The 25863-nt window shown below is 41.8% G+C and overlaps 1 protein-coding gene across 1 annotated transcript in view; it reads right to left on the minus strand.

Annotated features, from left to right (window-relative positions):
• The window catches only part of OTOG (otogelin), a 93262-nt gene that overhangs the window by 7403 nt on the left and 59996 nt on the right, over positions 1 to 25863 (minus strand). The window contains exons 27-40 of the mRNA XM_074275776.1: positions 25465 to 25582; positions 25175 to 25254; positions 22726 to 24671; positions 21732 to 21900; positions 20779 to 20924; positions 14453 to 14636; positions 12175 to 12395; positions 9136 to 9274; positions 7558 to 7770; positions 6583 to 6687; positions 6219 to 6326; positions 2552 to 2650; positions 982 to 1022; positions 1 to 4 (exon numbers count right to left, since the gene is read on the minus strand). The exon at positions 1 to 4 is cut by the window's left edge and continues 72 nt beyond it. Of these exons, the coding sequence (XP_074131877.1) occupies positions 1 to 4; positions 982 to 1022; positions 2552 to 2650; positions 6219 to 6326; positions 6583 to 6687; positions 7558 to 7770; positions 9136 to 9274; positions 12175 to 12395; positions 14453 to 14636; positions 20779 to 20924; positions 21732 to 21900; positions 22726 to 24671; positions 25175 to 25254; positions 25465 to 25582 (3573 nt within the window). The remainder of the gene's footprint in view (positions 5 to 981; positions 1023 to 2551; positions 2651 to 6218; positions 6327 to 6582; positions 6688 to 7557; positions 7771 to 9135; positions 9275 to 12174; positions 12396 to 14452; positions 14637 to 20778; positions 20925 to 21731; positions 21901 to 22725; positions 24672 to 25174; positions 25255 to 25464; positions 25583 to 25863) is intronic.

Raw genomic sequence — 25863 nt, forward strand, 5'->3', positions numbered from 1 at the left:
CCCACTGTATGCACACAGAGGTCAGTGTCAGTCTCCTATGGCTACCCAGTCATTCTGCCCAGGATAACAGTAGGAGAGGTTTTGAGCATCCCCTCTTTGGCTGCCAAACATTGGAAGGTGACAAGCAGTCCTGGGGAAATTGTATTTCTGCCTAACCTTTTGGCATAGCCGATCTATTTCAATGTATTCAATCAACATATTTCTTCCTAACTTTTTTCCATAGCTACTCAGTAAAAAAGGGACAGGACCACCCAAAGCTCAGCTGGGACTCTATCCTGGAAAGGGTCAAAAGTTAAAGTTTATTATTCCTTTTTAAAAGAACAAAGGCCCAGAGAGACAAACAAGGGGAGTTTGGGGAAGATGGTTGAGAGTATTGTCATAGAAGTCACAGGATCTAGTTCTCATCTTGAATTTGCCACTATATGTGCTGTATGTCCTTAGAAAAGCCTCTTTGGACCTCAGTTTCCACATTTGTAAAAACAAGTAGAAATATCTAGTGTTACTATTTTGTGGGTGTTTTTTTACTTGTTAAAAGTAATAGGGAAGTTAATAAAATCCTAGAAAATCTAGATATGATCGACCTCTGGAGAAAATTGAACAGAAACTGAAAGGAATACAACTTTTTCTCAGTAATACATGGCACCTTCACCAAAAAATGACTGTGCATTAGAGCATAAAAACCTCACAATCAAAGAAAGGCAGACATAGTAAATGCTTCCTCTTCAGACCACAATGCAATAAAAATCATATTCAATAAAGGGGCAAGGAAAAATAAACTAAAAACCAATTGGAAATTAAACAATCTAATTCAAGGTAACAATAATTTAGTGGTAAATCCTAGTTTCTAATTCCTGAAAAATCCTCCTCCCTCCATTACTTTCTTCTCAATTAAAGGAAAAAGTTAATAGCGGGATAAAGGAAGGGGAAAGATAGAGAAGAATCCAAGATAAGGAGCAAAAGAAAGAGGCACATGGGACTTACCAGCTGGCACTTAGGCACAGGGATTGTGTCACAGTCACATTCTGAAAGAGAGAAAGGACCAGACCCAGGTTAGGCTTGTGATGGCCAAGCCAAGGTGCTACCCCTTGGTACCAAATCCATAGTCTAAGTCTTGATTATCTAAGCATCAGGTATGTTTTTTTTTTTCACCCCTTCACAAAAGACCTCATATGAGTTATAGCCAGCAACAGAGAAGTAAAGAGTGTCCTGGAACCCAGGAAAATGAACACTAAAGCTTTCTCAACAAGAGAGAAAGGACAGAGGGCAGAAGAAGCATTGATTTGCCTCGATTTGCATCCAGACTCTCTACCTTTGGAAACTAATCTGCAAAGATAAGTGGAATGAAAACTTCTTCCTAGCTTTTTTTTTTCTGTTTAAAACCCTTGATTTTTAGGCTGTAAAAACTGTAGTGACCATGCTTAATCCCAGAGGAGAAACAAGGCAATGTACTGCCCTCCTTTCATTAGCCAGGCAAGGACAATGCAATTCAGCGGAAAGCATTCTGCCTTTGGGATTGGAGGACCTGGATTGACGTTGCACCCCTGTGGTATGCTCTGATCTTCACTTTCCTTGTTTCTAAAGCAAGGAATTAGATTAGATGACCATTAAGGTTCCCCACAATCTTATATCCAATTAAATGAATATGGACATGGAACATAATTTACAATGGTGAAATTCCTGGTGCAGTCATTCCATTTTAACTTTGGGTTTTTGGTGCTGTTAATCAAAGACTCTCTCAAAGTTTAATTGATCATGTGATAAAATAGAAGACATTAATAATTTTTAAAAGGAACATGTTTAAGCTCTGCTAAAATGTATTTTTAAAAAACTTTATATCCAAGGTGATCCCAAGAGACTTTGGACTGAAAATGCCATTTGCAAATAGAAAAAAACTAAGGAGACTGAATGTAAATAAATACATGCTATGTTTACTTCTTTTTTCTGTTTTTTTTTTAATCTCTCCCATGATTTTTCCCTTTTAAGCTGATTTTTCTCTCCTAGCATGATTCATAAAGTAAGGTGTATTAAAAATAAATTTACTAGAAAAGAAAAAAATTATACACTAATAAGTTTGTGGGGTGTTTTTTTTTTGGTTCCAATCTCTTTAGCAAAAAAAGGATTTTGAATCTAATCTTCATGTGTATTAGATATTGTGTATCTTAGAAAAACACAAGCTCTAACTTAAGAAGAAAGAGTGTTAAGGTCAATCAAGGTATCAAATAAGATATTCTGAATAGGAAAAAAATCATAGATTTTTCACTAGCAAAGTCCAGGTGCATTGTGGAATGTTTCTCATTCTCTTCTGTTCAGGTTGGGGAGGGATTGAAGGACTCAGCATTGAGGATGATGCAGATGAAAGGGTTTGCTTCACTCCCTCATGAGGAACTCTTTGAAAGTTATCATAATTTCAATAATAATTCAATAATTTCAATTATTATTCAATAATTGGGCTATTTCAATAAATAGCCCTTGAGATTGAGAGCACCTAGCAAGAGTTCAGTTGACAGCTGATGCCCCCAGCCTGAGCATTATTGCCCAGAGGTTCACTTACCACATGACTTATATGGGCAACATCTGTCGGGACTCCACACCTCTACCAGGGATGTGCCCAAACCACACTGCAGTTGGGGGCAGCGAAAAATTTGGCATTCTGGTAGGGAAAGAGAACAGATTAGAACAGGGACAAGTAAAAGGACCTACCCAATGTCTGGGCATGAAACCACGGGGATGTTCTGACATGGGACTATGTGTCTAAACAGAATTTCATATCAAGTACTCTAGAATGAGCTAATTTTTGACTTGCCACTAATGGTCTTTGGGTAGTCTAGAGTTTGTTCCTGGGCCATGTTAATATTAAACATGCAAGACTTTCCACTTATATGAGCTGATTCTAAGGGAAGTAAGCAGAACCAAGAGAAGACAGTAACAACAAGATTATGTGATGATCAACCGTGATGGATTTGGCTCTTCTCAAAATGAGTTGATTCAAGGCAATTCCAATAAACTTGTGATGGAAAATGCCATACACAACCAGAGAGAGAAATATGGACACTGAACATGGATCAAAGCATTGCCTTTTTACTTTTTTCTTTGGTTTTTCCTTTCTCATTTTCCCCTTTTGATCTGATTTTTTTTTTTGCACAACAAGATAAATATGGAAATATGTTTGAAAGAACCGTACCTATTTAACCTTTATCAGATTTTTTTTGCTGTCTTGGGATGAGGGGAGATAAAAAAGGGAGGGGAGAAAAAATTGAAATTCAAAGTCTTATAAAACTGAATGTTGAAAACTATCTTTACATGTAGTTGAAAAAATAAAATACTATGGAAAATTTTTAAAAAAGATTTTCCAATGAAAAGCTCCTCAAATTTAATTTTCAGGACTTGAATTATGTGATAAACTAAGCAGAAATGGATTGATGTGAGCATAATGTATATAATGAGGGTACTGAAAAGTGATGCCATTGACTTTTCTAGAAGAACTAACTTGCTTTAAAATCACTGTAAAGACCTAGAAGAGATGACAAGAGGGAGAGAAAGAGAAATGGAAAGAGTACAAGAGGTGGATGAGGTGAATGAGTACTCTACGTTGAGTTGGCTCTACCTACTTTTTGGATAACTGGACCAGAGGTTCAATCAAAAGATTAGAGATCTTAAACTTTTTCTACTTGCAACTCTTTTTTCATCAGAGAAATTTTTATGCAACCCCAGCTATATAGGTATGTAAAACAGACTTACAAATCAAACACTTACTGATAATAAATCATAATTTTGTGACCCCCCACCCTCAGTTACATGACCCATAAGGAGTTACGACCTATAGGTTAAGAAGCTTTTCAATAAATGACTGTATACAGACTTTTGGGGGACTAGATCTTTCTTTAAAAGTTATCTTAAGGGTGGCCTAGCTAAGTTCCTTTACCATAGTGACAATTCTGTTTGCTAGAGGCTTATACTTATACAGTATTGGTGGCCAATACTTCATAAGGCTATTGGGAGACTCGTGCTTTCTGGAAGAGATCCTGATACCATTTATACACAATAATTCACAACAAATAGTTATATGGCTTCTCCTGAATAAATGTCTTTTCCTGACAATAAATTACAAGGAGCAATTTATACTCTGAATAATTTGAAATTTTACAGCTAGAAGTTATAAGAGAAAAAAAGATGTGAAAAGCAGTCTTAAAATTAAATTTCCCCCAAAATCAAATTTCTATAAATCAGATAAACCCCTGATAGTAACTCACATTATTATAGGTTCATAGGATCACCAACCCTGTGAGGTGAGGTGAATAATATAAAAATTATCATTCTCACTTCATAGATGAGGAAACTGAGGTTCTCATACATTATTTGTCTTGCTTAATAAATAGAAACTAAGGCTAAAAACCAGAGTCTCCTAATTCTGAAATCTGTTCTTTTTCCATAATGCCCTTGATTTATTCATTTTGCAATTATAGTTATATGCTTAACTCTACACATTTGTTATGTGAAATTAGGGGGAATTTGCTTTTTTTTTTCCTAACGGGGAAGGAGAGAAAGGAGAAAAAATAGATTTCTGTGAATTTTTAAAAATAATTTTAAAGGGGGCAGCTATGGGTGTGAAAGGTTGCACACACATGCAGATGAGATCACTCTATTACTAGTTTTGCCTAGTTGTTACAGTTTGCTACAAGAGACTTCTCAGAAATTGCGGTAATCTATAAATGTTTATAAGACAAAAACAAAACGTATCAGAAAACTCTTAAGTATAACCTTGTTGCAAGAATAAACAAATACAAGATTTCCAACCAGTCTGAAATGATACACAAGCACAAATGGTATTTGAACGCAAGTCTCAGGCAATCAGGCAGTCAATCAATAGATGCTTATGAAGTGCCTACTATGTGCCTGGCCTAAGCCCCAGAGTTCTATAATACCCAAGAAGGCTATACAGACACCTTGAGAACCTATGGAATCTTAGAAATATTAAAACTAGATTCCCTTAGACAAACATCCTGGATTCTCCAGGATGATCCATTTTCTCTCTGATTATGCAGGATAACATTATGCTTTGTTTGGGGGTCTCAATAATTTGTTTTTAGAGGTCAAAGGTGACCTTTCTTGGGTTTCCTTAAGAGGAGGACAACACTCCATTAGTTCTAAGGGCTTTTTAGTAGGAACCGAGGGTACGGGCAGCAGGGAATGTCATGGTAAGGCCCCAGTACCTGTGGACACCTCCCTCCACGACAGACTCACCACAAAGATAGACTGGGCAACAAAGTTCTGCAGTATCACTGTCCACTGTGAGTACCTCCCCTTCCTGACACGTGGGTAACGGGTCCGGACAAATGTCACAGGCTGCACCGGCAGGAAAGGAATACAAAAGACCACATCAATTGGAAGCCAGTGTGGCCAGTTAGAAAGCCCGAGAATTTTGGAAGGAATAGGAGCTTCATAGGGGAGGGCTACACAAAAATCATGGATGGTGTTTTCAAGGCTTTATGGTGGTCCCTTCCTAGAGAGGGTTTTATCAGGAAGTTCTCTTGTGTGTCCCTACCTAAAGTCACACAGTGAATAAGTAGGAGAATCAGGAATAATGTTATTATTACTATCATTATCAATAATTAACATTTATATAACACTTACTATGTTCTAGGCACTGTGCTAAGCTATTTATAAATATTATCTAATTTGATGTGCGCAACAACTTGAGAGATAGGTACTATTTTTATCCCCATTTTATAGATAGGGAAACTGAGGCAAATGGAGGATTTTTGTGTGTATTTTTTTAAATCAGTAAATATTGCGCTGGCTTTGATTTCAAGTTTCAGAATTAGAATTAAGTCTCCTGTTTCCTAGATCATGACTCTTTCTACTACATATCACTGCCTTTTATCTATGCTGTTCTAATTCTTCTAATTCTTCTAATCTTCTAATTCTTCCCCAGAAACAGGACTGAGGACAGTCTGTGATACCATCATTCCCTGCAGCTGGAGAAAACCTTTACTTGCTACTTCTCCTAACAGACCAGCCCAAGCTCAGGTAGGAAGAAAAAGACCTATGGATGAGTAATGTGGAAGATGCTGAGATAAGTCACTGCCTCCTTCTGCCTTGGTCAGAGAGTTAGTGATCTTCACAGACAATGCTACAATGAGGACTTTAATTTTCTCTGGGAGTGGGGAGTGAGAAGAGGCAGCCCTGTCTCATTAGTAGAGATGTCACGACCACCATACCACAGAAATAGGAGATGCAGCAAGTGTCCCCGAGCCGGCCAGCAATCACCATCTGGTCCTGGCGACACTGAGGATCGGGCTGGATTTCACACTGCTCTGGGTCACATTCTGAGGAAAAAATCAAGCATTTCTGAGCCCCAACCCTATCTCTGGCCAAAGCTCTTATCCAGACCCAGGGAAGACAAAATTAAACTTGGCCCTTGTTTGGAGGTCTCCTCTTCCCCATTGTACCTACCATGAGCCCTCCACCCTCCATTCCTGAGAGCTGCCTAATTCAGTGGGGCTTGGAGTCTTGGGAGCCCCTCTTCCCAGACAAAGAAAGTAGCTCCAAGTGATCCATCTCATAGCTTGGATGCTCACTTACCACAGGTGTAGCTGGGACAGCAAGATTCCTCCTGGTAATGCATGAGAAGTCTATCCCCAGGGGGACAGGTCGGAGTCAGCCCCTCACACAGTGTTTGGTTACACACTAACCATGCAAGAAAACAGAACAGAGGCAGTCTGAGGACTTTCCAGCTCTAATCTACCCAACCCCCTTCAGTCATGAGAGAGACTTCAGATGAAGGCAATTGATGTTCAGGCAAGGCTCCTGACCTCTAATCTCATCCACTTACCTTCAGTAGCCCCCCACATTCTAAGCTCAACATTGTACTCTCAAACCCAATACTCCAGGCTGGAGTCAGTAGGACACCCTCCGAGACTCAAGCCCCTCCTAAGGGGTCTCAGAGGAACTAAGGACTCAAGTGCTTTCCTGTACCTGCCTCCCCATCTCCCTGCATAACCGTGCCATCACGTTTACTCCTGTGAACAAGCGTTGGCCAATGGGCATGCTGGAAATATTCTCTACCATTTTCTCACTATATAAAATTATTAGATATAACAAAATATAGTAGATATAACAGGAGAATCATAAATTAATAATTAGAATCAGGATTTTTTAAGAGCTATAAGGGGCTATAGAGCTAATCTAATCTGATGTGTTCATTCTTAAAGTTTTATTAATGTATTCCATATCCCACTCATATCTTTTTTTTTTTTTGAGGCTGGGGTTAAGTGACTTGCCCAGGGTCACACAGCTAGGAAGTGCTAAGTGTCTGATATCAGATTTGAACTCGGGTCCTCCTGAATTCAGGGCTGGTACTCTATCCACTGTGCCACCTAGCTGCCCCTCCCACTCATATCTTAATATATATTCCAACCTTGATTGAAACCTTCCTAGCTAACAAAGTCAAACAGCTAAGCAGAACCAACTAAGAAAAGTGACAGAAGGATTATGTTTTTCTCCATGATGCACAAGGGAAAACAGAACCAGAGAGCGGGTAGCCTGATTTATTCTTACCACAGACTGTGCTCAGGCAGCAGGGGTCTGCTGTGGGTAGCTGCAAAGCCACTTCTCCAAAGCGCTGGCATCCACCGGGCTGGGTAACAGGGCAGCCAAGATCCACAGGGGTGATGGTGTTGGGGGCCACACACTGGTCCTGGCAGCAGCCACTGAGAGAGCTGTTCCAGATTTCACCGACAGCTCGGGGCACACCCAGGCTATCTGTGCATGCTGTGAGGGCAGGAAGGTTAGGGAGGCTGAGAGGACTCTGACCTAGCCTCCCTGGGATTACTTTGGACCCATTCCTCTGCCACCCGCACACAGCAAAACTCAGCACAAAAAGGGCAGTCTTTGCTCACTAGAGCCATTTAGTTTATAGAATCTAGAAAGGGAAAGAATCTTAAGGAACAATCTAATCTAGCCCATTGAGATCCAAGGGATGAAGAAATGGCTTGTCCAAGATGAGACAGATAGTAAGTGTCAGAAGTAAAATTTCAACCCAAATCCTCTGATTCAGTGGTCAGGATAGTCTGTTTAGGTGGAATGGTACCGAAGGTCACTGGAATAATTATGTTGTCTAGTGAGCAGGAGCCTTGACATGAAATAAACCAACTCTTTCCCCTAATTCATGTGCTAATCTGAGGATGGAATCTCAGAGGGCATGCTCCCCAATCCCTCACACACCTCCCTCCTTCCCCTGTTTCCCCTGATCAGGACCTCTCTCCATGACTTTGACTCTAGAATCAATTTATCAGTAAGCATCTACTAACTACCTAAGTGCCAGGCAAACTGTTTTGGGTGCTGTTGATATAAAGATGAAAATTAAATAGTCCCTGTCCTCAAGGAACTTACAGTCTGCAAATCAAAACCTATAGGCTGGCACAGGAAAACTGGGTTTTGTTCCTAAACACTTGTTTCTTCCCTGGTATCAGAGAATCAGGGTATATGTCATCGCCCCCTCCATCTCAATGGCCTCTGATTCCTTGACTCCCCCAAACCTATGTGCCGGGCTGGGGGACCCCATAGTTAGCACTTACCACATTTCTCCTCAGGGATGCAAAGTGGTGAATGGAGCCTGTGCAAGACAGTACCATCGGGGCACACACAGCCTTCTCCAAGCACTGAGCAGAACTCTGGATCTGGGGGCTCCCTCCCCCCATCCTGGCACGTCCTAGGAGTGTCACAGACTGCCACACATGCCTGATAGGTAGAGTCTCCAGGACATAAGAAAGCTGGAGTGAAGTTAGACAGTCAGTGAAAGCATTTATCCAGCATTTACTGTGTACTAGTGCAAAGAAAGGTGAGAGCATATTCCTGCTTTCAAGAATCTTAAATTCTAAGGGAAAGGTACAGTAAAAAATTATACATACATATATAATATACATATATTATACACATATATTATATACACACACACGTGTGTGTATATGTATGTGTATATATACACACAGGAAGTGAGGGTTCAAGGTAAATTTTGGTTGATGGAGGCAGATCCCATTAGAGAACGGTAGATAAAGGAGGAAAGGGAGGAGACCAAGAAGAAGGCAGGATTGTGGTGAGAAAGAAGCCTCTCCCTGCTTCCCTTCCCCAACTCACGGCAGTAGTCAGAGCGTCGCCATTCAATGCACACGTTGAATTTGTGACACATAGCCACATACACAGTTAACGCTACACAGGGCTGCTGCACGTATTTGGTGTCTCGGATCCACAGCTCACAGAACAACTCTGGGGTTACCTGGAGCAGAGCAACCAGTGAATGCCATCTGCCCACTCCACCAAAGGCCTGAGTTAGTGCATTGCTGCCCATCCCCAAGGCGGGGTCAGTCTATGTTGATAATTTTCCTCACTGACTGTGCCTTGTTCCCTGGCTCCTTATAGGAGAACAGCTCCCATGTCAAGTGCCACAGCTCTGTCTCCTCTCCATCCCTCCCCTTTTCAAAACTGGACACCCTCATTTCCTTCAGGAAGCCCTCCTTGACTTATCCTCCCCTAAGCTGCAGCTAGACCTTGAATATCAGAGTCCACATTCCTACTCCAGTTATAAAGCCTAGACCATGGACAGAAAGAATCCCCTCCCCCCATGCTGATCTCCATACTCTGCCCCAAAATCCACTCTGCATTATTGCCTCAACTATATTGATCTCCTTCCTAGACAAATCTGTTTCAACAGCTTCAACAAAGCCAACAAGATTTTACTAAGCACCTGCTGTATACAGACATGTAAAAGCCACTACAAACAGTCCCTGTTCTCAAAGAGTTTCCATTCCATTCTATTGATCAGTTCCTAAACCTGGGTCTGGGTGACATTGTAAAATGATTTTATATTTGTAGGTGAAAATCAGCCCTCTAACAATATAACCACAAAATTCTCAATTCCACTTTGGAGTCAGGAAAACCTGAGTTCAAAGCCAGCCTCAGATATTTAATAGCTGTATTAACCAGGGAAGTTGCTTGTTTGCTTGACTTTTCTCAACTGCAAAATGTGGATAATAATTAATAGTACCTACCTCTCAGAACTGTTGTACAGTTGAAATGAGATAATAGCTATAAAATTCCCTTAGCACGTGACTAGTACATAGTAGGTATTATATAAATGCTTCTTCCCTTTTCCTTCTCATCTCCCTCCCCTCTTCCCTCTACACACCTCAGCCAACTATCACAGGCAAAATTCCCAGAGTATGCTACTCCTATGTACAGTGTGACCATGACCATGACCCTAGGAAAGGGATGGAGCCCTAACTTCTCTTCTGAACTCCTCCTACTGCCTCTTGGATATGTACAACTGGATGTCCCATAGACATCAACATGCACAAAACTCAATTTATCTTTCCCCTCCACTTCCAACGTCAAACTTTCCCTTCTTCCTTACTTCTCTATTATGATCAGTAGTGTGGCCATTCTCCTGATCACATCTTTTAGTGTCTCTGATCCACAGTTCACAGATTCTGGGGTTACCTGGAGCAGATCAACCAGTGACTATCATCTGCCCACTCCACCAGAGGCTCACAACCTGGCATCATCCTTAACTCCTCACTCTCTCAACCTCTATATCCAATCTGTTGTGAAACCACTTGTACCTTTATAGCATCTTTCCTGTATCATGGCCACCATCTTAGTGCAGATTCCCATCACTTCTTGCCTGGATTGCAATAGCTTGATAGTTGGTTATCTTGTCTCAAATCTCTCCTCATTCTAGCCCATCCTCCACTCAGCAATCCAAGTGATCTTCCATCAGTCCCTTCATCAAATGAAGTCCAATAGCTCCCTAATTCCTCCATGATCAAATATAAAATCCTGTTTTGCTTTTAGAGCCTTTCATATATTTGGCCCTTTTCCATATTTCCAGACATCCTATATATTACCTTCTCAACATGTTCTATAATCAGGGATATCATCCTCTTTGAGCTTTCTTACACACAATTCTATGCTTTTTCACTATCTCCTATACCACAAATTCTTCTTTTTTTCTCTGCCATCTTGTTTCCTTCATGTCCTTCAGATCTCAAATAAAGTCCCACTCTCTACAACATGCCTTTTCTAATCCCCCTTAATGCTCATACCTTCCCTTTGAGATGCTTTCCACTTTATTATATGTGTGTGTGTATACACACACACACACACACACACACACACACATCTTACATGCTCATAGTTATTTGCGTATTGTCTTCCCCACTAGACTGAGAGCTCCATGAGGGCAGAAACTATTTTTGCCTTCCTTTGCAATCCCCAGTGCTTAGTGTAGCACCTGGCATGTAGTAAGTGCTTAATAAATGCTTATTGACCTGGCTGACATTATCCACAGAACCCCTGAGAAAATCTTTAAGATTTTAAGTTGCAGGGAAGGTGCTGACTTACATTTTTACAGGGCATTTTCTCACCATGGAGTTTTCTATACCTGTGGAAATCACAGGTCCAGTCCTAATCCATAAAATCTTTTAAAAATTCAATCTCTGAGCTAAAGGGAAGGAATCTTGTCCAACAAGGAACTGGGAAATTGCAGCACCCTAGAGATCAGAATAGGGCAGCAATTACGACGATTGGGGTCACACTTCCATAAACACTGTGGTAAAGAATATCTATAGCAGGGGTTATTAACTTTTGATGCATAAAGTAAAATACATAGGATTATAAAGGAAACTGGTTATATTGAAATATTTATAATTTTTTAAACAAGGGCACAGACTCTAGGTTAAGACCTCTTGATTTAGAGAATAAGGGCTGCACCATGGAGGATCATTTGCACATTTATCTACCACCATCACCACCACCTCTTTACCATCACCACCACCTCTTTACCAGGATTATTCTCTATAGGACTTTAGAGGGAGCCAGCGAGACCATTAATTATTAGTCTATCTTGCTCCTGCATCAGGTCCATCCCATTTCCTGAATCTGACCTTGAAATTCTGTTACAGAGAACAATATTATTCTCAAGCTATGTCCAGCTTAGTATGTCCCAATTGGGAACCCTATAGGTCACAAAAAAGGATTCCAGGGGCCATAATGGGACACGGGTCTGCTGGGCACAGAACTGGGGTGGGTGATAGATTAAGGGAACAAACTCTCTTATACCCATTGGTCATTTCCTGTCCCTTCCCATTAGGATGGGCCCTTCCATAGGAAGAAACATACAAAAGCATGGCAGCTACTAAAGGTGCGGTTGGAGACCATGCGGATACAGGGCGAGCAGTCTGCAGTGGCGCAGGTGTCCTCCCGGAAGCGGAACTGACCCACTGAAGTCAGGGTGCTGGGCAACTGCCAGCTGTCCAGAAAGGGGGTGGGATCTTCAGTTTCCTTCACCACGGTACCATCAGGCAAGGTGAGGTCATTGGCCACATCACCATCACAGATACCTATGGACAAAGCAGAATGGTGTGACCAATACCACCTTGGAGAGCCTGCATCAGCCAAGGTAGGGATGGTGAGCATCACAGCAGAGAATATGGAGGTCCCAATTCAAAATTCCAATGTCCTGGACCAGTCCCTGTTCTATTCCCAACTCTCTAGTTTTCCACATCCACTGGCCCCAGCCTGATGAGCTCTGGTCACTTCCAGAAAGACCAACCTCAGACACCTCAAGCTGCTCACTCTGAGGATGACTGTGAACTGGCCAAAATACAGCCCTCTCTGGGGAGGCTGGTCACCACACTCCAAACCTAGGTCCCTGGAGCAATATGAATCCACATTACAATGGTCAGAACAAAGGGCAGTTCTCCTCCAAGTGAGTCTGTTCCACTCACAAAGCCCCCCAACAGATATACCTACTGACTAAATTCCCACTGTGGTTTAAGAAATCTCCACATCTGAGAAAGAACTGAAAAAGATGGCTTCTAATACTCTACCTTTTATAGTCTATGTCATATGGATCTATTTCTAAACTTTCTCAAAGACATCTCACTCTTTGGAACACCCTCTTCCTGATTAATGGGATTGGGTGTAATTGTGTTTAACTTTTCATGACTAAAAAAACAGGAAACAAAGGGATATCTCTTTGCTGGGATATGGCTGATATGTGAGTAGGATTGAATTTTAATGCTGTGTGTAAAACAAGGTATAGAGAAGACTCCGAGAAAGAGAAGAAAACTTACACCAATTGATGTAAAAAGAACAGAATCAAAAGAAATATATATATATATATATATATATATATATATATATATATATATATATACACATACATATACATATTATACACACACGTATACAGATTTGTATGTTGTTATATGTGTGTGCATGTATATATACACATTTATACATATATGTATGTATGTGTGTGTTATAGCCATACATACTTTCTATACATATATGCATAAGTATAAACACATATATTTATGGCTAATATATATATACACACACACATACACACACACATTATAAACATATATATATATATAAACATGGCTGAAAAGAATACTAAAAGGCATTTGAATTCTGATTAAAGACAATGATCATTATTAGTTCCAGAAAATAAATGACGGAAGACACCTTTCTCCTTTTGGTAGAGGGAAAGGGTTTACAGGTGCCAAATCACATTATGATGTCACATCCAAAAGCATGTTTTAAGAACCTTATGTGTGGTAGGCACCACACAAAGAAAGGGCAGAAAGCCAGTTTCTCCCTCAAGGAGCTTGCAGTCTGATGGAGGAAACAGGTTGCAAGCAGTTATGAGGGAGTAAGATTAAAATGGAGAGAGTCTCCCAGGGAAGGTATATGCATCAAGGGGGATGAGCAAAGGCTTCTTGCAGATGATGAGATTGAGGTGGGACCTGAGGAGAGCCAGAGAAGTCAGTATTTTAGGCTCAAGGATTGTTGTAAAACTTTGTCAGATGTGGCCACTGAGTTGTTTTAATTTTGCTTCACTATTTTGCTCTGTAACAAGAATATGGGAGTTGAGGGTATTAAGAAATATCTATGGTATTAAGAAAGGGCAAAAATAAAGTTTTAAAATTTAAAACAAGAGGTTATATCAAGGCAAAAGGAAAAAAATAAAATGAAAACTTCTCAAATAAGGTATAAATTGGATTTGGTGCCTATATTGACTTCCTTGGACTCTCAAACCTATAACATGAAGTTTGTTTCCTGCTCAGAGGCTGAGCTCTCTCTGCCTTTGGGTCTTGTCTGGGGGAAGTTTTCGGAACTCTGAGTTAAACACTGTACTTCCTCACTACCTCATTCAGTCCTAAAAACTAAGAAATATATGATCTTAAAAATAACTGAGCACCTAGGTGCTACTCTTTGCCAACAGCACTTCTGCCTGGCTAAACTCTGAGTCATTGTCTCTCATGGTCTGGTCTGCCCTATAGCAGCCTTAGGATCAGAGAGAGAGAGTTGCCCTTTCCCTTCTGTGAGCCCCTCCCTGCACATCCCTTTCCAATATTTCCATGCCCCCTTGCAGAGGCCCAGAACTCACCACACAGACCTCCACCCACAGATTCCTCAGTTTTTCTGGACTCCACAATCATAAGCCCTGAGCTGTGAAACCACTGGATTTGGATTTGTGAAGGGGTCCGGATCACATACATGTTCCCCGTATCCTCAATCTTAAACCCATGCTGGCTCACTGGTGGCCAAATGGGCCTTGAGTTAAGAGTTACCTAGAAGAGAAGAGAGGCAATAAAACAAAAAATATTTCATCTTCAAATAAGGGTCCACTTGAACATTCTTTATGATTTTTGTCCTTAAAAAGGAAGCTGCTAAAAGAAAGCCCTGAAGATACAGGATTCTCCTTTGGAGATCTGAAAGGCTGGGAGAGAGATAGATCTTGCACTGCCAGGAGATAGGAGGATGGACAAAATGATCTTAGGAGGTTTCTAATCTTAAGGACAATATGGAGGCAGATTTATTTTGTAACCAGGTTCAAAATTATTGAGGCATAAGGAGAGTAGGTAGATAGAAAGACAACTTCTCAGAGCCTCAGATACCTCCCTCTGATTAATCCACTAATTCACAAATCAATTTTTATTGGTGGAGGGAGAGAAGGAGGGAGGGAGGGAGGGAGGGAGGAAGGAAGGAAGGAAGGAAGGAAGGAAGGAAGGAAGGAAGGAAGGAAGGAAGGAAGGAAGGAAGGAAGGAAGGAAGGAAGGAAGGAAGGAAGGAAGGAAACATTTATTAAGCAGCTATTATGAACCAGGCACTAAGCCTTTATAAATATTCATTCATTTTGATCCTTAGAACAATTTTAGGAGGCAAGGGCTATTGTGATCCCCATTTTACAATTAGGGAAACTGAGGCAATCAGAAGTGAAGTGATGCCCAGGATCATACATCTAGGACATGTCTGAGGTGAGATTTGAACTTAGTTTTCAGAACTCTGAGCTAAACACTGTACTTCCACTACCTCACTCAATCCTAAAAACTAAGAAATATATGATCTTAAAAATAACTGAGTACCTAGATACAAAGTGTAGATGAATTTAAGTCTGGAAAGGGATCACCAGTGGAGGGTCACTTCACTCTGTCACAGAATCAAAGAGCTTGAAAAACCTTCAGATAGGATCTGTTCCAACTTGCCCCTGCCTGTCCTTCCTATCCTCTCCCCAAGAAGAGATCATCTATCCAGCTTCTGCCTGAAAGGCTCTAGTGAAGAGGATCTGAGGCAGTCTTTTTCATTTGACAGCAACCCTTATAACTAGCCATTTTTTTTCTTAAACTGAGTCTAAAGCTGCCTCTGTAATTTCCACCCAGTGCTCCTAACCTGCTCTCTGAGATCAAACAGAGCAAGTTTAATCTCACTTCCATAGGACAGCTCTTCAAATATTTGAAAATTACTATTATGTATTGCATGCCTTGTTTCTTCAATTATGCCTGATAGAACATGATCTCCAATCATCTCTCCATCTCTCTATGGGACACACTTCAACTTGTCTTTGTTCTACTTAAAATAGGGTCTAGAATGGAATCCAGTACTCCAGTCACAGCGGAGAATGGTAGAGTTTAATTAATTAAGATTTCTGTTCTGTTCAATATTTTTAATTAAAAAATTAATCTAAAAAGTTATCATTAAAAAAATTAAATCAGTAACTTGGATAACAACATACGTAGCACATGGATCAAATGTGTGGATAACACAAACACAGAAATGGAGCTGTTTATGAAATCCCTCTGATCTAGCAGTCTACTCATAATCCTGTCAGCATAAGAAATAAGGCCAATCTAGCATGAATTATTCTTTTTTTAATTTTATAAAATCTATTTTTATTATAATTTTTTATTTATAAGACATATGCATGGGTAATTTTTCAACATTGACCTTTGCAAAACTTACTGTTCCAACTTTTCCTCTCCTTCCCTCCACTCCCTCCCCTAGATGGCAGGTAGACTAATATATAGCATGAATTATTCTTAATGAAACATGGTGGGTCATCACTGTCATTTCCAAATATTCACAAACTATCTCTTTAATAACATATTCTCTACAATCATACTCATTGACCAATATGAAACTTATAAATAATCCATGTATACTTTCTCTTGGTTAAAGCAAAGGGAAATAATGACAATAGGGAGAATGCTCTAGGTCAGGGAACCCTCTGAACCAGGAACAGTAATTCTGGGACAAGAATGTTCTAGTTCATACCGTCCTATTGAACCGATCGATGGTCATTTGATGGGCTAGGTTGGTCACGTTCAACATCACTGGGCAGAAAGGAGGCCAGTTTAAATGACCCTACAGAAAAACAACATTGTTAATGATTCCCATGTATACAAGAAAAGTCATATGACAAATCAAAAGTGCATTTGACTTGGAGACCAGAGACTTGGTTAGAGCACCAACCTTAATATTGATTAGTTATACTGGTCTGTATCCCAAAGAGATCATAAAAGAGGGAAAAGAACCCACATTTGCCAAAATGTTTGTAGCAGCCTTTTTTTTAGTGGCAAGAAACTGGAAACTGAGTGAATGGTCATCAGTTTTGGGATGGCTGAATAAGTTATAAAAGATTTGAACCAGAATTTGAACTCAGGTTTCAACCCTACTCTCCCCCAATCATTACCATAGGACCCCTCTCCATGAACTCAAGCAACTGAAAGTTCTCTAAAAGTCATATGGGGACAGAATGGTATGCACAAATACAGAAGGGAAGAAAGAGGAAAACTTACCTAATCTCTCCTCAGTTATAGTAAGGATAGAAATAATGATGATAGCTAGTAGCTATAAAATTCTTTAAGGTTTACAAAGCAGCAATAATCCACCAGAGAATCAAGGCCCAGAATGTTTCTATTTCTCCACAGAATCCATTGTGCTATTATTTCTGGAATAACGTTTCCCTCCCAAGTTCCACTTCAGCTTGGACAGTATAGGTTTACTATAACAAAAGTATCCCAGCATTGGGGCCCAACAGAAAGACAGGGCAGAAGGAGGGAAAAGGACCCACATGTGCAAAAATGTTTGTAGCAGCCCTTTTTGTGGCAACAAAAAATTTGGAAAATGAGTAGATGTCCATCATTTGGAGAATAGCTGAATAAGTTATGGTATATGAATGTTATGTAATATTATGAAATAAAAAATGATGAACAAGCTGATTTTAAAAAGGCTTGAAAAGATGAGTGAAACAAACAGAACCAGGAATACAATGTACATAGTAACAGCAAGATTGTGTGATGATCAGCTATGAAAAATTTGGTTCCTCTCAGAGGTTCAGTGATCCAAGATAATCCCAATAAATTTTGCATAGGAAATGCAATCTGCTTCCAGAGAGAGAGAACAATGGAGAATGAATGTAAATCAACAGATGCCATGTTTACTTTTTCCTTTTTTTTCTACTTGTTTTTTCCTCATGGTTTTTCCCTTTTTGTTCTGATTTTTCTCTCCCAACATGATTCATAAAGAAATGTATATTTTAAAAAATAATGCACATGCATAATCAGAATACAAAGAAAACAAAAAAGTTTAAAAAAAAAGAATTATAGGGAAGCCACATGAAGGTGGCCACAGATAATCCAAAATATGTTAACTTCCAAGCAGAGCCTGAAGAACAATCTCCACAACACTTCTGTGGGGACTGGTGTGTCATAATGCAAAGAGGCATCAAGGAAAATACTATAATCCTGTGAATTTTTGTCCCGGCACTGCCAATAACTCTTGAATGTTGAGTCTTTTCCCTGGTCCTGAATTCTCTCCTCTAAGTGACTATAAGAACTCTTTTGAATCTGTGGTTCAGTTTCTTCCATTTTCAATCCATTTTCTACATGTGATTATGTCAGAAACTTGATCATGATTCCCTTACTCAAAAACTTTCAGAGGCTGTCTATGGCCTCTAAGAATAGAATATATATATATATATATATATATATATATATATATATATATATATATATATATATATATATATATATATATATATATATATATATATATATATATAATTTCTTCTGATATTCAAGATCCTTTATAATCCAATTTACCTGTTCCAGAATGATGTACTCTCCTTTCCACATTCTGAGGGATATATATTTGCTGAGACAATTGAGGTTAAGGGCCTTGCCCAGGGTCACACAACTAGGAAGTATTAAGTGTCTGAGACCAGATTTGAACTCAGGTCCTCCTGACTTCAAGGCTGGTGCTCTATCCAATGCCCCACCTAGCTGCCCCTAAGGAACATTCTTAATTCTAAGAATATGACATGCTATTTTCCACTTCTATGGATTTCCAAAATTGTCTTCTGAGACTGGAATATATTCCTTTCTCATTGTCATCTTTTAGAATGTTCTTGCTTCAAAGTTCAGCTCAGAATCCCCCTACAAAGCCTTCCTTGATACTCCCCCAAAATGAAGTATTCGTTACATTTTCAAATTTTCCTAAAACACTCTGTTGGGTTTTCTCCTATGCTCTCTCCAACACATTGCATTATATTTATTTACACTCATATATATTATATATCTTCCTCAACCACCAGAAAAAGGCAAGATTCTTAAGGTCAGGTACTATTTTTTCTCTTTTTCTCTCTTTTTTTGGTCTATACGGGCAATTATCTCATAGTGGGGAGCTGCCAGTGAGGAAACTCTCTCTGCCAATGAAAACTGGTAACTATTCAACCAGTATCATCTGAGTCACTGTGAGGGTAAGTGATCTGCCCAGGGTCACCCAACCAGTGCATGCCAGAGACAAGGCTTGAACTCAGGTCTTCCTAACTATGAGGCTAGCTCTTTTTCTAACCCATAACAATCATAGCAATAATAAAAATAACTCCCCTACCTACAGCACTCTTAATTTTACTAAGCATTTTCATTACAGCTCAGTGAGTCAGGTGACAAAACTTTTATTTAAATTCAATTCTACAAACATTTATTAAGTGATTTTCCCCTGGCCAGGTACTAATGAAAATATGAGAGGTATATAAACAAAAATGAAACCATGGAAGGTTTTGAAGAACTTAAATTCTATAGGTAGAGGTGGAAACACCATATACTCAGAGAAGGAAAATTGGTCTAATTGAAGGCAGGAGACAATCTTGATGACCTCTATGGATTTCCAAAATTGTCTTTTGAGACTAGAATATATTCCTTTCTCATTGTCATCTTTTAGAATGTTCTTGCTTCAAACCAGGAGGAGGCTTTGAGGAGTTAATTACTGGTAAACTAAGCCTTAGTGCAATCTGGGGATTCTAGGCTACAGAGGTAAGGAGGACAAGGACTGCAGGAATAAGGGACAGTTTGTACAAAATCACAGAGGTGGTAAATAGAATGTCAAGGTTAAGGAAAAGCAAGTTAGACAGGCACATAAAATATGTGAAGGGAAGCAATGTGAAATAAATCTGAAAAGACAGGTGGGAGTTAGATGGTGGAAGTTTGTCAGGTGGAGTGTGGGGGGTTATTTTGTTTTGTTTTTATTTTGTCCATTTAATAATGTTTTTTTTCAATTACATGCAGAGACAATTTTCAACATTCATTTTTAAGAGATTTTGAGTTCCAACTTCTTTTTTTTCTTCCTACTTCCCTCCTACTCTAGACGGCAAGCAATTGGGTATGGATTATACATGTACAACCATATTAAACATATAGCCACATTAGTCATGTGAAAGAAGCATCAAAAAAAAAAAGGGAAAACCACAAGAAAGGGAAAAAATTACAAAAATAAAAACAGTATGCTTTGATTTGTGTTCAGATTCCATTATTCTTTCTCTGGATATAGATAGTATTTTCCATCTCATGAGTCCTTTATCTTAGATCATCGTTATTGCTAAGGAGAGCTAAGTTTATCATAGTTGATCATTGCACAAGATTGATTTGGCGTAGGAATACTAATAGGAAGCTGTGTAGATTGAAGAAGGGAGAAGGAGACAAGGTGGCTCTTAGGAGGTTGCTGCAATAGTCCAGGAGAGAGGTGATGAGAGTGTGAACTGGGGTGGGAGCTGTGTGAATATGCAGAATGGATGGATGTGGGAGATGTGGAGGTAGAAATGACAAGGCTTGGCGTCTAGTTGTATATGGAGAAGAAGGGAAGAGAGAAGAGTGGAAGATAGCTTGAAATTTTCAAGCATGGATGATTGGGAAGGTGGTACTGCCCTCTATAGACATAGAGGATTTTGGAGGAAAGACAAAATAAGGGGAAAATTTTGTGGATAAGGAAACTGAGATTCAGAGAATAAAAAGGGTCACAAGGAAAGCCAATCAGAGAACTAAGCTGAGGACACACCATTTGGTTTACTAGTTGAGTGTTTTGCCCACTCTCTCACTTCCCAAATTCCGCCAAAGGTCCTTGGGCATCCCGGTGGGGGTGGGAACATGGAACAATTACCAAGTTTGCACTTTTGCAGTCGAGGACAAGGACAGTGACCATCTCCTCTGGGCGCTGACTGATGATATAGGAGGCCTCTTTAAACAGGGCCACGTAGCTCCCATCAAAGGTCACCAAGCTCAAGTCAGGAAAAATGGAACACCGACCTACACGCAGACAGAAGAGACATTCTAGTTAAAGAGATAACACTAACCTGCCCAGGGAGAGAAAGTTTACATTTCCTTCCCAGAGAGAGACCAGTTAAAACTGAACCGTTTTAATAGATATCTTCATGTGCCCCAAACTTGGCTTCTTTAAATCCTGCAGCCCCAAGGGCACTCAGCGAATGGGAGATCTCCTTGGGTCCTAGCTTCTCTGCATCTGTGTGATACGTAATGGAACCAGCTCCCTACCCTCCAGGTTCCTTACTGAAAACATTTCTCCTTTCCCTCTCCTTTTCTTTCCTTTATTTTGTTATAATTGGAGCAAAACAATTGTTTTTGTTTGATTTTAATTTATTAAAGACATTTCTGTGAAATGACAGTGGCCAGGGAAGAAAACAATTATTTTTAAGGCAGATAGAGCAAAAAGAGAGTTGATTCTGACTCAGAGAATGTAAGCTTCCATCTAACACCTTGCCTCTGATGCTTACTAATTATATGATGATGGGGCAAGCCATTTAACTTTAATGGGCCTTGGTTTCTCCATCTGTAAAACGAATATGCTTGATTTAGATGGTCTCTGAGGTTTTCTGTAGTTCTAATTTTATGATCTTGTGATCCTAAATTCCAGGGTAGAGAGGGCATAAGGGGCAGTTCCAGGACACAGATCATCTCATATGGATCACGGTTGTATTCTGGCAGATCATTCAAGATGAGGAAAGGTCCCTCCTCCTCAAGCTCTCTTGCTCTCCTCACTTCCTAGCCACTGTCAAGTGAGTACGGCCTGAGCATCAGGCCATACTGGCTACTCACAGGCACATTCCCAACGGGAGCAGCATCGGTCTCCATCAGCACGCACGGCAAGTCCCAGAACCCCACAAGGAGGGGGTGAGGCACTATATGGGCACTGCTGGGTCTGGTTAACTCGGATCAACTCTCCCTCTACACAGATATGTCTGACGCATTCGCTTTCTATGATGGGCTAGGATACATAGGGAGAGAGATAAATGGTGTTATTCTCTTGCCAGAGTAGAGAGCTCTTTTTTGGGGATGTGGGAAAAAAACAGGAGAGGGGATGCATCCTGCAAGCAGTCCTTACTCTGCCCCAGCTCCACCAACAGTGACCCTTTATCAAGCTTAGAGACTGAGGTAATCAGAGCAGTAGATGAACTGTGTTTCATTCTCACTTTGAAAGAGAAAAAAATGAATGAATGAAAAAACCATTGTTTTTATGTGTCAACATCTATGTTAAATAATGAATATTTAAATACAGAAGCAAAGAAAAAAGGGGGAAGGAGTCAAGTCCTGCACTGGGATTGGAGAGTATAAGAGATCTGTAGTATGCTGGCATGTGCCAGGAAGAACAGGCTCTTGAGGGGCCATGGAAAAGCATACTCCAGTGGGTACGTAGGCCCACACCCATGTATTTTCACATATAATGTCCTGATCTAAGGAGCCCAGGATAGAGTGGAACGAGGTTAAATGGGGACAGACTATTTCTCTGTCTGAGTGGCAACGTGCCCAGGAAAATGCCACACATGCCAGACATGATGTGAAAGCCCAGGTCATGGAACTTGGGCAGAAGTGAGGAGTGTCAGTTTTAGCCCAATCATGTCAATGAGCCCAAAAGACCCGGGCAGTGACCCCAAAAGAAAGAAAGCAAACCCCCCAGTGTTTAGGGGGAGCTGCATCCCCTGCAGGCAGGATCCAGTGCAAGGTGAGGGCAGAGGGCAAGGCTTTGTAAATGTGGGAGGAATTGAAAGGATGGGTCACGACCCAGACAGACAGAACATGATGAATTACTCACAACACATGACGGGAACGTAGAAGATTCTTTCATTGACATCAAGACTGAGGTAGGAAGCGCCGAGACGTCTTCAGCTGGGGCTGACCGCCCGGGCTGTCCTGTTGTGCCTTCATCAGCAGATTCTCCTGGAGGGGGGAGTCCTAGGGTCATCCCAGAGGCCCTGGTCTGGGCCATAGAAGCTAGGAAGTATGAGGTCACAGGGGTTTGTGGCGATGAAGATATTCCCGTCACGTTGGTAACTAGGGGGACAAGGGGGAAGGACGTGGACAGACGTGGCCTGGATGTGGCGCCAGCCCCCTTGGCCCTTGTCCTTGGGATCTCTGGGGACTGCGGCGTGACAGGCAGCTCGGTGACAGCCCGAGGGGATGTGCTATATGGTGTTGTAGGGAGGGGCACTTGCTTAGAGAGAATAGCCCCCTTTTCGGTGGTGCTCTTGCCTGGTGCCCCTGATACCCTTTGCATAAACATTTCATGGGTTGAGGTCAAGGGTGTGGGTTCTGACTGCAGGAAGGGGGTGGTCACCCCTAATAAAGCCGGTGCTGTGACCATGGTCAGGGGTATGTCTTGCCCAGTTGTATGAACTTGAGTCAAGCCCGAGGTTGGAGGAAGTGTAGGGTGGAAGGCCACAGGAGACAGGGAGGTGGCCCCCGGCACAGACAACTGTGTGTCCTTCCCTGGAGACAGGGTGGAAACTCCAGATCCTTTGGGGGCAGGGCGACTGGAGACAAGGGTCCATGGAGGAGTGGGGGAGGAAGTTGAGAACAGGTGGCTGATCTCCTGGGTGCCCAGCGGTGTCCCAGCCTTGGCCAGAGACACACTGGTCTCTGATGGCAGGGATGGCAAAGTTGATTCAGAAATCGGAGAGGGCGTGGGTGCTGGTGAGGGCGTAGCAGGTGACCTTGCTGCAGAGAAGGCAGAGGTGGCCAGAGTCACAGAGGTCAGCATCATGGGACTGGTGGCTTCAGTCACTGAGAGAACCGCACCCAAAGGTGGACGGATGACAAGGGTGGTGGAAACTCGGCCCCTGACTGAGGAAGTCGAAAGTGTTGTAGCCATGGTGTGACTAGTTTCTGTTTGCCCTGTGGCTCGTGCCATTTCTGGTCTCTTGCTCACAGAAGTTCTGACGTGGATCTGCCCCACTGAGGTCTTGCCAATGGAAGGAGGAGAACTGCTGGAACTTGTAACATCCTCAGCCAAGGGAACTCTTGGGGGTTCTGTTCTATTCCCTTCCCCGGTTGTCAGGGTCATCAGCAATGGTTCCTGGAGCTCTGAAGAGGGTGGGAGTCCCATCGGTGATATCTCAGTGGTTACAGCTGGGAAAGGGGGTCTCTTAGAGAGAGCCAGACCAAGGGAGGGCTTCCCCCCTCCTTGCAGCAGTGTAGTCTTTAGTGGGGAGGGGCTTGGTGTGGGAACAGTCACAGCTTTGGACATCAGATGTAAACTGGGAATTGTGGGGGGCGTCAGGAACCTTGTGGTATTTGGGCTTCCTGTGAAGGTCGCTTTTGCTTGAGTTGTTTTTATGGTGGTTGGCACTGGCATCCTGGATGTGGAGATGGAGGAGCTGGTGGTTTCTGGAGCTGAGGAGGTGGAAATAGAGGCAGGGGGCAGCTGCACGTCGGCTGGGACCACTGTAGGCAAGTCTGCCATTGTGGGCCACCGTGAGGGAGAGTGGCTGGTCCCTCCCAAGGTAGACCCAAGCCTTGCCTCTGCTCCTTCCTTGGTTGTTGCCTGAAAGCTTGAAGTTGTAGTAAGGGCAATAGCTGTGGCCCTGGATGATGGGTGGACCAGGGAGAAAGTAGCCATGGGGAGGACTGGGGGGCTGGTGGGTGTCCTAAGCCCAGCCACAGCTGGGGACATCTCAGGGGTTCGAGATTCTTCTGGGGACATCAGGTCTCGCTCGGGAAGCTGAGTCTTCACACTGGGGACAGCACCTGCAGACTCAATACCTAAAAGACAGATAAGGGAAGAAGCTCAGATGGTGACCCAGCGGTCCATTGCCTGGTCAGTTCCAGAATTGACATTTGTTTGGCTCTGTGGCTGGTCAGTCTAGTCTCCTCCCTAGGATTGGGAGCTCTTCCAGGACATGGCCCTCACATTGGGGCTTCCCCAGGAGAAGCACTGTGCCTTTCTTCCCTCTGCAGTTGGAGTCCTGCTGCAGGGACAGGGTCTGGCTCCTGGTGACTGAGTTGGCCACCTTAGCACCTCCAAAGTATCGTCTTCTTCCCAGGTCGATTTAGAGGCTTTCAGCATCTTGTGACCCTGGTTTCCTGCCCATGGGCCTGTCTAAGACAATATGTCCCATTCCCCTTTTCCAAGGATTTTCCAGACCTTTCTTAGGGGACAGAGAGAGATTCCAAACTCTCCAAGTGACCTGTGTCCCTCACTCATCATATAGGGCACAGAGAAATCTACAGAGCATGTGAGAGTGACAAGAAATCTGGCCACGTACAGTCCTCCAAGTAGACACATTTCTGGGTGACTTCATCCAGGACCATGGCAATGGGACAAACAGGGACACAGCCTTCAACCCTGCAGAAACAATGAAAACATTGTATTCCATGCAGGTTTATTCCTCCACTCAGCCCCAAATCAATTTTCTTAACATGTATACATGTATGTATAGCCCTCATTCTTGCCTGTCTATAAATGGGCATAATCAGGTCTATGTGGGCACCCTGAGACCCCTCTGCTGCCATCCCCCAGGTGGCTCATTCCTGTGCTCTGGTAAAAGATTCTCACCTGGGGACCTCCCAACAGCTGACTCCTTGAGGATCCCGGCATGTTTGGAAGCAAGGGCTGGCACAAGCATCATAACGCCACTCACAGGTGGAGTAGGAAGTCCCTAGTGACCTGGTATCTGGGAAAATGAATCATGCTCACAAACATATCGCACAGGTGATCACCGATGACAGACTTGGCTCTTCCAAAGGTTCAACGATCCAAGGCAATCCCTATAGACTTTGGATGGAAAACGCCATCCACCTCCAGATAGAGAACTCTGGATACTGAAATCAATAGATACTATATTCATTTTTATTTTCTTTTTCTTCTGTTTTTTTTCCCTTATAGTTTTTCTCCACTGTTCAGATTTTTCTCTCTCAACATGATTCATAAGGAAAGATATTTAAAAAAATAAAT

This window comes from Sminthopsis crassicaudata, chromosome 6, assembly GCF_048593235.1.
Source record: "Sminthopsis crassicaudata isolate SCR6 chromosome 6, ASM4859323v1, whole genome shotgun sequence".
Lineage (NCBI taxonomy): Eukaryota > Metazoa > Chordata > Mammalia > Dasyuromorphia > Dasyuridae > Sminthopsis > Sminthopsis crassicaudata.